The sequence below is a fragment of the Pyrus communis genome, chromosome 2 (assembly GCF_963583255.1).
Source record: "Pyrus communis chromosome 2, drPyrComm1.1, whole genome shotgun sequence".
Taxonomy (NCBI): Eukaryota; Viridiplantae; Streptophyta; class Magnoliopsida; order Rosales; family Rosaceae; genus Pyrus; species Pyrus communis.
In genome coordinates this window covers 8434131-8447434 of record NC_084804.1, presented here as the reverse complement: position 1 = coordinate 8447434, position 13304 = coordinate 8434131, and the positions used below count along the sequence as shown (strand labels likewise).

The 13304-nt window shown below is 35.7% G+C and overlaps 2 protein-coding genes across 2 annotated transcripts; one reads left to right on the top strand and one right to left on the bottom strand.

Annotated features, from left to right (window-relative positions):
* The first annotated feature begins 1997 nt into the window (after nt 1-1997).
* Nucleotides 1998-3473, top strand: LOC137724673 (transcription factor MYB8-like). Its single transcript, XM_068463410.1, has 3 exons — nt 1998-2208; nt 2327-2456; nt 2747-3473. The coding sequence occupies exons 1-3, from the start codon at nt 2079-2081 to the stop codon at nt 3471-3473; spliced, it is 987 nt and encodes a 328-aa protein (XP_068319511.1). The 5' UTR covers nt 1998-2078.
* A 1918-nt stretch (nt 3474-5391) lies between these two features.
* Nucleotides 5392-8825, bottom strand: LOC137721699 (NAC domain-containing protein 54-like). The gene is made up of 4 exons (XM_068460728.1): nt 8669-8825; nt 8119-8399; nt 6930-7304; nt 5392-5953 (listed from the first exon to the last, which is right to left on the bottom strand). Exons 1-4 carry the CDS (start codon nt 8823-8825, stop codon nt 5711-5713), a joined length of 1056 nt encoding a protein of 351 aa, XP_068316829.1. The 3' UTR covers nt 5392-5710.
* Nucleotides 8826-13304: the final 4479 nt, after the last annotated feature.

Below are 13304 nucleotides of genomic sequence, written 5' to 3'. Positions count from 1 at the left end.
TTTTGAGGTCGGCGACAATCCTTCTTGATCTCTTCCCTCTCTTTCCCTCTCTCTTTCCCATCGTGGTCGCTCTCTCGTTATGCCAGAGAGTTTTCATGGTTGTGGTAGTAGTCCCAACTTTGACATCTGTTGTTCTAATTTGATTTGATGGTTTTTTTGGTTTGTGTGCTTGACAAATGATTATGAGAAGGACACTTAGTGTTTGTTGGAGGTGAGTCATTGAAGGGCTTCTTTGTTGGTGATTGCAAGATCATCAGAGGTTGGTGCGAACCTTATCTCGTGGTGCCTTCAGTTATGCGACTTGCAAAGTTCAGTCCTTGTGATTAGGATTTTGGGTTTAGGAAGAAGTCAAATATGAAGTCAAATATGTGGCTGACGAATTTTATTCTATTTTTGATGAATTTGCAATTGTGGAATAATAGTATTTTGGAATGTGTGCTCTCTAACTGTACTCCAATTTCTCTTGCTCCTAGTCATTATGCCTCTACTCATTTTAGTTGAACTTAATTTAAAATATGAAGCATGAGTAAGACAAGGGAAAACACCCATAGGTAGCTTGAAAGATGAGAGCCAGTATTTGGTTTTAGCTGAGATAATCGACGTGGGAAGCTTCAGTTTTTAGTACAACATAATAGCCTCTTGTTACATTCTTGGGTTAATCAGCGGTACCCTCTTCTCTCATTAGCTTATGATACATATACCTCAAAAATTTATCAATGTATTTTTCTATTGTTTTGAATATTCTGATGATCACTTGCACGTTTTTGGAAACCCAACTTTTTGTATATACTTGAAGTGGAGGCTTTTTGTTTACTTTGGCAAAGCAATTTACTAAATTAAGGGGAGACGTTGCTTGTTTAAGCAAGCACATATGTTTTTGCCCGTAGCCATAGTGGCTAGAAAGCTTTCCCAATTATTGAATGGGAAGAAACATGATACAGAGAAAGAGTAATGACCAAATTTTGCAGATCTTCAATTAATTTTATTAAAGAGATTTTAGTTACTTGTTTAGCCCTAATATATTTGCTTTTTATTTGTTTTAATTAGAGTAACACTGGTATGACATGAACATAAGCTTGACATGAGTTCTGTGATGGAGTTGTGATTAGCGACCGATGGCTTAAGAGAAGGCCAATAAAGTTCAAGTCAATCAATTAAATGTTGTTCCCTCCCTCTCATGGATGCATCCTATGTTATTATTCTGGCAATTCTCAAATGTGTTTTGGATTGGGGTCCATCGGATTCTTACTGTTTGATGAGGGTCCATAATAATCCCAATTAAAAAACACAAGTGAAGATAAATTAAAGGGATCTCCCTAATGTTGCCCAAATGTTATATATTGTACATGTGGGTTTCCTCTAATCTTGGAGAAGGTGCATATCTTTATTATAGGCAAGGGCGGAGCCAGCTAGTGTCTGCTCTGGGCTCTAGCACACTCCAAATTTTAAAAGATGAAAAAAAAATTTTGGTGTTAAAAGCATGTTACATGGTGAGACGTAAAATGGTGTGCAGAAGTAAAAATGAATGTGTGAATAACATTTCTTTTATTTATCTGCATTTTCATTTTAGCTATATGTCTGAAGAACAATTTTGGATTTGGATAATATTTTTAGAGATAACCTTTGATTGAGAACCTAAAATATAAATGGTTTCAGTCCTTAAAATGCATTATGGGGTAGGTAGTCCTAAGAAAGTTGGGTGCATTTTTTTTAACTTACAATAAGGATCCTTGTTGTAGAAAGAATGTGCAATGTAATTGTGTAGCAATCAATTATGAATATCGAACATATATTATACTTAAAGGTTGGTCATGCATATGTCAGACACAGTAGTATATATAGGAGTCTCTCTCTTACATTAATTAATTAATCAAATAATTGACTATCTATTCGGATTGAAAACTGACATATTTTACGTCTGATTATAAACAAGTATATGTCTATATATAAGTAAATATATTGTGTGTAGATAATTCATTACTAATGACAAGCACAGAAACCGCCCGTTAGAGTGATGGCCTTTAGTATGTATGATATACAAATGTAGATCAGGAAGAGCGTATTGAAGCCGGGTTGAGATGGGCCACCGCTGCTGCGGCAAACAGAAGGTGAAGAGAGGTCTATGGTCACCTGAAGAAGATGAGAAGCTCAGGAAACACATTACCACCCATGGTCATGGCAGCTGGAGTTCTGTCCCAAAACATGCAGGTATACATATACATATATATACACACAGACACACACACATACATATACTTGATTACATTTATCAAGTTCATGAGTTTGTGAGTGAGAAAGTTTTATTTTTAGCTTGGGGTACTGGCAGGCTTGCAAAGGTGTGGCAAGAGTTGCAGGTTGAGATGGATAAACTATTTGAGACCTGAACTCAGGAGGGGATCCTTTACTCCTGAAGAAGAACAGACTATCATTGATGTTCACAGAATTTTGGGTAACAAGTGAGGATTTAATTAACCAATTTTTTGTTAATTTTTTGTCAAACAATATTTCATTTCTTAAGAATGTAAGATTAGAGGCCATCGATTATGCTCAGTTGTAGAATTACATCAACTACTATGATCAGTTGTTAATTAATTAGCAGTAGCACCCCACATCATTAATTTCAACTAACGTTATGTGAATAAAATTAATGTTCTCTCTAACATTACTCTATTCCATCATATGCCAAAAGGACGAAAGAAAAAGTGGATTCATCACAATTTGATGTTGTTTGGTTTGGTTGTGATAGATGGGCTCAGATTGCCAAGCATCTCCCTGGAAGAACAGACAATGAGGTGAAGAATTTCTGGAATTCATGTATTAAGAAAAAGCTCATGTCACAAGGTTTAGACCCAAAAACCCACAACTTGCTTCCTAATTCTCATCATCAGAGGTCAGCTTCTAACAACGCTGCAAGCAGCAGCCAATCACCACTACTGCAGTCACATAATCAACAGCAACCCGTTTCAGTACCTTTAACTGAAATAAATGCATCAACTATTAATGTGACATTATCTACTGATCAATATCATGATCATGGTCAAAACCCTAGTAATGCTTCTTGGACTAGGGTTGACGATCCTACCTTCAATGACATCACCAGGTTGCCTCATCAACAATCCACTGATCACAGCACACTGATCAATAATATTTCCTCTTCATCGCCGTCTTCCTCGGTGAACCTATCAGTGTTTGGTCTCTTGGAAAATAGTAACATCTGGGCTTCTGGTGCTGAACCATTTGAAGCACCAAGTTTATTAGTGGGAGAGCAGTCAAAGGGAGAAGAAGTAGTTCTACAGCAAGAAAAAAATACGCTCTTGGATCAGATGGAAATTAAGGGTATTGAGGATATGGATCATGCTTCAATATTTGAGAGTTCTAGTGTTGATTTTAGCTTTGTCGAGTCTACACTTATGTCGTGTGGAGAAATATCTCAGGATCTGAACTCTATGTGTAATTTTGCATGGAGATATTAGACTTGTTTTGCGTTTATACAATTTAACCAAGTTTTCTTGAACTTTTCTCGCCATATTTTCCAGATTTTACACGTTTTGAGGTATCCTATGGTGAGGGAACCACCTTTTTGCGACTCTTTGACCATTTTTCAGCGAATTAATCGTCGCATGAAACTTAACAGCGCGAGAGTAACTGCCCAGAACATATACTTGGGGAGGAATTGGAATTTCAGCTAGGGAAAAATCTTTGCTAAACATATTAACATTTTACTGTTGTAGTGCGCTCAACTGTTTATATTTGAAATAAATTTTGTCAATGGCTAAAGAGAAAAATCCAAAGGAAATGATGACATATACATATATATGTTGAATTTTTCAGGTCTACGGGTCGAGGGTCCCACTCCAATAACATCAATACTTCTTCAATTTGATAATTATCACATGTCCGATCTGTCAGGTGTGGGGTGGAGTTTTATCATAAAAAGTCTCGGTATTAGTTAGTTAGAACGGTAATTATATTTAAATTTTTTTCTTTCTTCTTTCCATGTGGGATAGCCAACACGCCCCCGCACATGGGACCCTAATAATTGGGTCAGATGTGGAGATGAAACTTAGAGGTCGGCTCCATGGAGTCCAAAATTGTTTGGCTTGCATGGGGCTGTAACCTGACTCTAATATCATGTTGGATTTTTCAGGTCTACGGGCCGAGAGCCCATAATTACTATCTGCCAAATCCGTTAAGTATGAAGTTTTATCATAAAATACTTTGATATTAGTTAGAATGAAGTAATCATATTTAAATTCTTTCTTTCTTATTTCCCTCACCAATCTGGGATAGCCAACAATATATTATAGCTTGACTTTTTGTAATAATCCAGCTAATTCTCAAGGAGTACTCAAGGCACCAGCTGTCCATGATTAGATATACTTTTTCTTTATAAGCGAATTTATTTTTCAATAATGTAGATTAGTGGCACCTTGGGCTTCCTAAGTAAATGTCATGAATCCCAACATGTACATTGGTCCTCATCGCACTGCTCATGTTCACCTCTTTAATGCACCGGAAAATTTTGGTTGTTACAGCGGCCCAATGAATATGTTTCCTATAATATTTCCTCGTTGAAAAATTTACATATTCATATTTTAAAGGCTTTTTCTTTTGGTCAAACTTATTCTTCAGGTTATGATATGTTAAAAATATGTAATACGAGCTTGGGCATAAACATGGCTTATAATTCCGGATCAAGTCTTAGACATAAACATTGCTTCTGTAGCCGGTACCGTCACACCCCATGATAAAATGCTTCATGATTTCCACTACAAAACAAATACTTGCAGTAGAAACCATGAAGCATTCTAAACAAAGACGGCCTTCCTTGCCCCCTCAAGTTAGTTTTTTGTTGTGAATTTCGGTTGACGCCAAGGCATTGGCTGTGTCGGTTTGTACCCCCTCTCTCACTTCTAGTTGTATTCTCTGTTCGGTTGCCCTTGTTGGCTTTCTGCCCTTTGCGACTTTCCTCTGGTTTAATATATTAATCAGTCTCCCAAAAAAAAAAAACTTGCAGAATTGGCAGGAAGCTTTGGAAGTCTGTTGCCTAAAATGGTTGATGTAGTTTGTACTTTTGAGAAAAGATTTCATAATTTTTGTAAACTGTTACTTTAATATACTGTTGATCACTTCCATAACTTAAAAGATGCATTTGGAATTGGATTCAGTAGTTGTCTAATATCGTATCAGAATTACTATACAGTTCCTAGTCAGTTCAAAACCTCGACCACCATCTTTGAGTTACTTGTCCAAGTCTCATGGTTATCTAACTGGTTACTTAATTAAGTACTTAGTTTAAGTATATAATCCATGTAATTATAGTAACCATTTTCCAATGGAGAGACACGTACACTGTTCCAACAATCTTCTTCTTTCCAAATAATACCGTTACAATAATCAGCTTATCCATTTCCCTTCCCAAAATTGACCTAACACGATTCAACACCAACATGCAAAAGGGGGGAATTAACCAATACAAGGAAAATTATGTAAGAAAAAAAAAAATTTATGCTCTGGGAATAATATAAAGTACTTCATTCTCCATTGTGAAGTACTTTATATATAGCCTTATCATGATAATCTCATTTTCTGGCAATACGAAATCTCCACCACTGCTAGTTATTTAGCCAGTGGAACACAATATTTTAATTCTACCTTTGTGTATGAATGAATTGTAGTATGAAAATGTGAGTGTTAGTATGTATAGTACTTAGTCTTGCATGGAGAAGGCCACAGAGTTGTCTTGAGAGGAACATAAAGAGAAGATCTCTTCAAACGTTCCATTCATGTAACCCTTGAACTTGTCGTACAACATGTACTCGTCGATGATTTCGGGCTTCGCTGTTTTTGTCTCTGCAGCTAAATTGATCTGCGGGAAGTCTTCAAGTTGTAAGGGTGGGTAAGGAAATTGATAGCTATTCAATACGCTCGTATTGTGTGGTATATACGTTTCCTGCATTATTTGGCAAGCGGATACAATAAATTAGTGTTTTGGTGCATACACACACATTAAGTAGACATGTATATATGGAAAATAACATGACGAAGTTTATTGTAAACAAATTATATATATATATATATAATGAATTTCATATAAGCAATTACTGGAAAGTTAATACATAATCGATTTCAAACAGCTTTTTTTTTTTCTTTCAAAAAAGAGAAATAGGGAAGCGCTCAAATTGTTAGGGAGATGACTAAAACTAAAAGGCATTGGGGATAGAGAAGTTGGAGAGGAGCACTTCTGAGGAAAATTAGGAAGAAAGACGTTTGAGTCAGTCAAAAGAAGTTATAGAAGTTGATGAAGAAAGCCCATTTGGATCAGTCTACTATAAAGATTTTTGAATGAAGCTTTAGCAAAAGATATAAAGCTCATTACTTGCGACTTTTGTTACTTTAAGATCAAAAGAAAACTCCAATGCCTTGTTTTGTGGGCCACTTCCAACCAATCATAGTAGGGTTTGCGCGTGTTTGAATGTGCCCATGATCATGATTCATTTACGTAGCTTCAACTTATAATTATATATATGGGGTGTGAACACGAAGCCTTAGAGGTAAAGCAGATTAGCTATTTACAAGAGTAGAATATTTCCCAAAATGTAGCCCTGGCAAAGGAAGCAATCATATCAGGAAGATTATAAAAGACTTTAAAAGAGCATATTATTTTGTTATAAATGTAGGCGTATGGTTGCAAAACTATTAATCTTAATGATTGATTATGTGATCATGTATGCTTAAATATAATGTTTAAGTAATAGTTTGATAACATAATAATATACAGACTGTTTAAAAAAAAGTGACCCTGACTATTATCATATGATCCTGTTATATCCTATGACCCAACTAATGCCATTGTACCACTTCCTATCATGAGCGCGTAAATGTGTTGTTCCGAAGAAATGAAATTGTACATGGTACTTTGTACAAACCTGAATTAGATCTGAGGAGCAGTGGACACCAAAAGAGTATAGATCAGCTGAACTGTTTGCTTCATCAGAAGCAAATGGAGCTTGTAAATCATCAGCTATGCCATTTTCAGTAGGTGTGCCTTGAGTGAGATCTGAAGAAGAGGTGTCAGATGGAAATTTGGGATAATCATGGTTGGAATAATTCCCATCTTGATCAGTTTCAATCCCTCTTGAAGCTCCCTCATTAATGCCACTATTTTCTTTCCCAAACAATTGTTCATTGGAGACCCAGATTGAATCCTTGTCTGCATTGTTAATCCCAACTGGCTTTTCTTCTTTGTTATTCTTGGGCATTTGTATTGTTTTCTTGAACACTCGGCACAATGCGTAAGAATCCTGTGGTAGTTCAAAATAACCAAAAAGTTAAACATGGCATGATAAAATTACATATATACATGTAAGCATAACAAAGACGAGAACTGAAAAGCAAATCCAGAAAGAAGAGAGAAAAAAAGAGCAGAAATATATCTGATGCTAAAGTCTAGAAAAAGATACTAGCAAGTACACCTAAAGTGTAGACTGAAGAGTCTTTAATCATCATGTTGATAAGCTAATTCCTTTTAGAGGACAAGAAAGAAATTAAAGCAATAAAAAAATACAAAGAGTGATATTGAAATTTGCCTTTATTCGGGTCCAAGACATTACATATGTACAAATGATGCCGTAAACTATGACCTGTATATGATGATATTTATGATATTTATACAGGAAGATGTTCATATTCAATTAATGTTCCTAGCTAACTGCTTTGTGCAGTAGTTAAAGTGCATACTGGGAAGTGCTCTTTAATATATCAGTCAAGCACTGGATTCATGTACATCTTAATTGGAAACCCTAATTAACCAATAATTCTTCTATGGTAGTTACAATAATTTGTATATAATTAAAGTTTCTTTAGAAATCAGAAACCCTAAAATCTTTTTTCTCTTGGAAAACTCACCAAACCCTAATTTATAAGGGTGCAAGAAGTCTCTCTCTCTCTCTCCCTCCCCCCCCCCCCCCCCCCGGGGGAACACTAACAGTGGCATACTGTTTTTGAAACAGTTAAATTATATCCTATTCAGTGAATCAAGCAGCTAGCCCTTATTCATTGTCATTAGATGCATATTAAACCATACAACCAGTGATGTGATACAATACTTATATATACCTTTAGAGATGATGATGCATTGGCACACACAGAATCGACCAGCCGGTACTCATGCATAACCCAGTTGGTTCTAATACCATGAGGGGCTCTACCTCTATAGTACACCAATGTCTTCTTCATGCCGACAGCACGGCTCTGACTACTCACCCCCCTGTCTTTTCCAGTGGCTTTCCAGTACCCAGCTCGAGTGGCCCTATTCGTTCTCGACCCGTTGGGGTACTTCCTATCCCTCGGGCTGTAGAAGTACCACTCCATGTCTTTGCTCGGAAGAAATGACTTATCTACAGTAAACAGAATATGTCAAACTCTATGCACAGTTAGAGGACTTCTGGAGTCCTGTTGTAATGAATTCAAGTGTTGAGAGTGTGAATCCTACATTGAGAAATCAAGGGATTTTGCATGAACTTATAAGGAGTTGGACTATTCCATATATTTTCAATTGGTTTTGTGATAAAACCTCAACTTTCTTTATTAATTTCGCTTGAAATTCATATTATTATTACTAGAATTATATATTTACACCACGCAAAAAACAAAATCAAATACTTACCAGGCAGATCCCATGGCTCACATTTGTAGAGGTCGACCTCTGGGATAATTTCTAGCTCAATGGTGCGACCATTGATTTTTCGATCCAGATAGTAAGCAACAAGCTCCTCATCTGTTGGGTGGAATCTGAATCCAGGAGGAAGACTCATGGGTGCCATTGCAGCACTCTCTGAGTGTGTGACTGTGAGAGAGATGAAGTTAAACACAGAGAGAGAGAGAACAGAACACTGGACTTGAACTAATAAAATGGCTTGTGCGACAGTGGACTTTATAGGCCGCTGTTGGCATCAAAGCTACAATTAACATTTGCCCTTAGATTTCCCAAGTATTACTTATATTCCTGTTTCCATGACTGATGAGATCCAAGAGAAGAGAGAATGGTTTTTTTGGTAGTTAAGACTGTGAAGTGGGGTTGAACAGAGAGGGAATATTACTATATTAGGATGGTGATATTTGGATCTTGGCTTTCGAAGAGATTCCATGTGTAAGGTTTTGTGTGAAAACCCAGGGGGAGGGATAAGAAGCTTCCCTGCTTTTGTCTGCTCACAAACGAACGAAAAACAGAGGCCCTCTCAAAAGGTTGTGTGGGCCACTCAACCGTCCATACCCTACAACACGCAATACTATGCCCTAATCCTCTATTTAATAATCCCTCTCCAATCACAAACCCTATTGTATACATTACTTGATCGATCTATTTACTTTTATACGTACAATATTTGATGTATTGTACTATTGAATACATTAATCAATGACGTTATCATTTTCCACAGCTTTTTTGGTTATTTTGCAATCCATTCTTATATTCTTTGCATACCTAGGTATACATTAGGGCTTAGATTATGAACATTTGGGATTAGAGTAGCTCTTTGATGAGGTCTGGAGATCATCATAAACGTAGGCAGTATGTTTGTTCAACTATTTCCCTCTCTAATCGACTCAACAAACAAAAACACTGTGTCTCCCTCTAATTAAAGGTTTTGGTTCAAGTGATCGATTCATGCGATCTGGGAAAAAAGGGGGGGGGGGATGCTCCTCAAATTTCAATATGGATAAAACCATCTGAACATGCAGTGGTAAATAACAAATTATGAGGTTTCTTTAAAACTAAAAACTGGAGGTTTCAGGTTCGAAATCTGCTGCTGGTGTGGAAGCCAGACTTGTGGCCAGAGGAGGCTAAAATGTCTCTGTGAGTCTTTTCGGCTCCCGAAAAGGGTGGATAACAGTGGTTTACCACCACTTATCCTCCTTTTAAAAAAGAAAAGGGAGAACAATGAGAATAACCTTGTAGAGTACGTTAGAGTAAACACGCTCAATTACAAGACCAAGATTAAGCAAATAAACCACGAGATTAATCAAAACTACAAGGGCTTTAAAATGCACTACACAAGCTCTATATGGGCACTATGATGACACTATGAAGTCTCTATAATTGCCCTAAGCGACAAAATGATAAGAACCAACAATCAAACATCCAGGACTTGTAGAAGACGAAGCCATAGTTGAGCTCAATGGCTGTCCTTCTCCTCTCTGTCAAAACTCTGATATGCTTAATCGATAATAGGCTTTCGATTCAATATATAAAAACGTAGTTTTGTGAGAGTTGGAGGCCATCATACATATATATATATATATATATATGCATCTACTATCTCTACTATTAGAATCCAAGTAGAAAAACTAACAAGCAATCATTGTCCTATAATGAGTGTATTCACAGGGCTTATTAACCACATTCCAATCCTTATTCAATTGAAACTAAACCAAACATTTTCCTACAATACTTCCTGCATTAAATTTGAACCAAACAGCCGGCCACAATAAACCAAATCATGCATACTCAAATTCTTACACAGTAAACTTTCACGTTGAAACAATATTATGTTACCATTGATCCAAACAAAACAATTAACCTAATAAATAGGGTTAAACATTTTTTATGGCCTTTTGTTTTACGATTTATTCCCCAATTTCGAGTTGACGTTAAAGAATGCACAAGAAGTCGATCTGAAAAACTAGAGAATAATGTAAAGTACACGGAACAATAAGGAAGGGGAAATTAATTAGAAGTTCATTAACTAGGTTTAAATCACACTTAAGTGAAGAGAAATCATATGTTAACTCTATCAAGATCATCGTGGATAAGAAACATCAAAGAGGACAAGAAATAAAGTTGATAAGTATACTTTAAATATAGTAGCTATATTCTCTTATAGGACAACGCTTTGCATACAATTCTCGGTAATGTCTTGAACGACAAAGAACAGAGTGTCTTCCCTAAAACTAAAGCTATGAACAATACATGTATTGGTACTTTTAGTATAACATACGATTTATGACGATGATCTACTTTTCCACGAGGTGGGTCGTAATGGATTAATACAATATTTTAGCATGAAAATCAGATGGGAACATAATTATACAATATTCATATGGTATATGAATAGGGCACAAGTATATTATCCAGAGTACAATATTTCTCGAAAAAAAAGGACCCCAATTCAATTCTGTTCATACGTACTTCATGCATGGTATTGAACAGATAAAAGTAGTAATGATATATATGAGTCACGGCATCAAATGATCCTTTTCAGTTTTAATCCAATTGCATTTCGAACAACTAATAATTAACAGAGACTCTGTTAAATCTTCTCATAAGCCCTCTTGTTGGATAAGGACTTATTTGTAACTGATTTTATCTTCATTATACCGTTCTTACCTAAACAGCATTATATATATTCATAGTATTGTATTATTAAATCAAGATGTAACGCGTCAATGAACATATTTCATGCAAGTAATTTTACTTTTATTATTAAATTAAAGAGATACAATAACTCTGGAAAAAAACAAGTTGTTACAGTATAAGAAGTAGAACTCATGATCATACAACAAATTGGAGGATATTTTTTCTTTCTTTTATTTTCAGCTTTACCATGATGAGTTTGATGGGGCCATCAGATAATTATGATCTCTTTTATTTTTTTATCACAAAGGAAAAAGAACACTTTTATCATTCAACATTTTATGACTTGGTGGGGGACCCATGATCAACTGAACAAATTTACCTGGCACACCGTCACAGTCTTCTTTTATTTTTTTAATAATTTTCCTTTTATTTTTCCTGCCATCCAAACTGCTTTTTCTTTACCATTTTTTGTTCTCTATGGTGAACCTTTAGTTCCTTTCCTTAAAATATCATTTCCATTTGGGAAAAGACATGCTAACATCTTTCATGATTACGACACAAATCTTTGACTGGTCTCTCTCTCTGCCTGACTCTCATACTGATTAACTGAGCCGCGCATGATTAGACAGGAAAAGGAACGGTGTATATATAGCAATCACACAGAAAAAAAAGTTGAAACTACATATGTTTTATTGTGCTTCACAATGCGAGATGTAGGAAGATGGATACCAATTTACTAGCATAATTTGAGAAAGTATTATTCACACACTTATTTTTACGCTTCATTTATTTTTGTTAATTTTTTGTTATTAATCTTCTTCAATCATTCGATTTAATGATAAAAAATTAAAAAGATTGTGTGAATATCACTATCCTAATTTCAATGCAACCAAAATTTCCTATAGAAGTAGTTGTACTACATTTTGTGGATCAGATTCTTTTACATGAACAGACTAGAATTTGGAACTAACAAATGGTACTATGTGTACCGTATATAAAGCCATTGTGGTTAGCCGCATGGTGGGTGCGTGTGGAAAATATGTTAAGGTTAAAAAATCTCTTCTCAGATCACGTCGCCAGACGTGAAATGTTCCAATCCTATATAATCCTTGATAGACTGCCTTTCCTTTTCCTAGTTGATTGCAATTGGTTCCTTTGTATTTACTACATTGCATTTCCTTATTTTAGTTTACCCACAACTGTATTAATTTTTTTTGTCAAACGACAGACTTGTTAGATTAGGGAATCAACGAGGTTCAAACTCACAGGGTGATACAAGGGCAACACTCCTCTTAACCACTGTGGTTAGGGGTGGAAAAAATTCCCAAAAATCCCGAACCGAACCGAAAAAATCCCGATCCCAAACCAAAAATTTCCCAAACCGAAATTCCCGAAATTTTCGGGATGCTATCCCGAACCGATCCCAAAATTTCGGTATGGGATTCGGGATTGGCTTCTCAATATTTCGGGAATCCCATACCGAACCGAAAATATATAATGTTAATTATTATATATATATATATTTATACATATATATATATATATACTATTCTTTTATAATTGATGCTAGTAGTTTCTAATTCATGCTCTGCAACCTGGAATGCCCTACACCTTGCATATTTTTCATGTTCTGTTTGATATTCATGTGGATTTTATTATTGCTGCTGTCATGGCTGATGATTTTAGAAGCCTTGATTCTTTTGTCTCTCAACAGATTGCAAAAAGGGTTTAATTAATTTGAATTTTGACTATGATAAAAACAGTCAAGCATGCCAGTGTTCAATTAAATGGTAGTGTGAATGAAATGAAATTCCTAGTTCATGAATGTGTTCTTGAATTATATATTTGAAGAACAATTCATAATTTCATATTTCAATTTGGGATTCCCGATTTGTCCCAAAATCCCGAAAATATTTCGGGATTCCCGAAATTTGGGATTCCCGAAAAT

Bases quoted from the DNA above. Each gene is read 5' to 3' on its own strand.
- LOC137724673 (XM_068463410.1), top strand. From the start codon at position 2,079: ATGGGCCACCGCTGCTGCGGCAAACAGAAGGTGAAGAGAGGTCTATGG. The intron at 2,209-2,326 runs GTATACATATAC...GGGTACTGGCAG, and splicing joins TTCTGTCCCAAAACATGCAG to GCTTGCAAAGGTGTGGCAAG. The intron at 2,457-2,746 runs GTGAGGATTTAA...TGGTTGTGATAG, and splicing joins CACAGAATTTTGGGTAACAA to ATGGGCTCAGATTGCCAAGC.
- LOC137721699 (XM_068460728.1), bottom strand. From the start codon at position 8,825: ATGGCACCCATGAGTCTTCCTCCTGGATTCAGATTCCACCCAACAGAT. The intron at 8,400-8,668 runs GTAAGTATTTGA...TGTTTACTGTAG, and splicing joins TGAGCCATGGGATCTGCCTG to ATAAGTCATTTCTTCCGAGC. The intron at 7,305-8,118 runs GTATATATAAGT...GAACTACCACAG, and splicing joins ATGCATCATCATCTCTAAAG to GATTCTTACGCATTGTGCCG.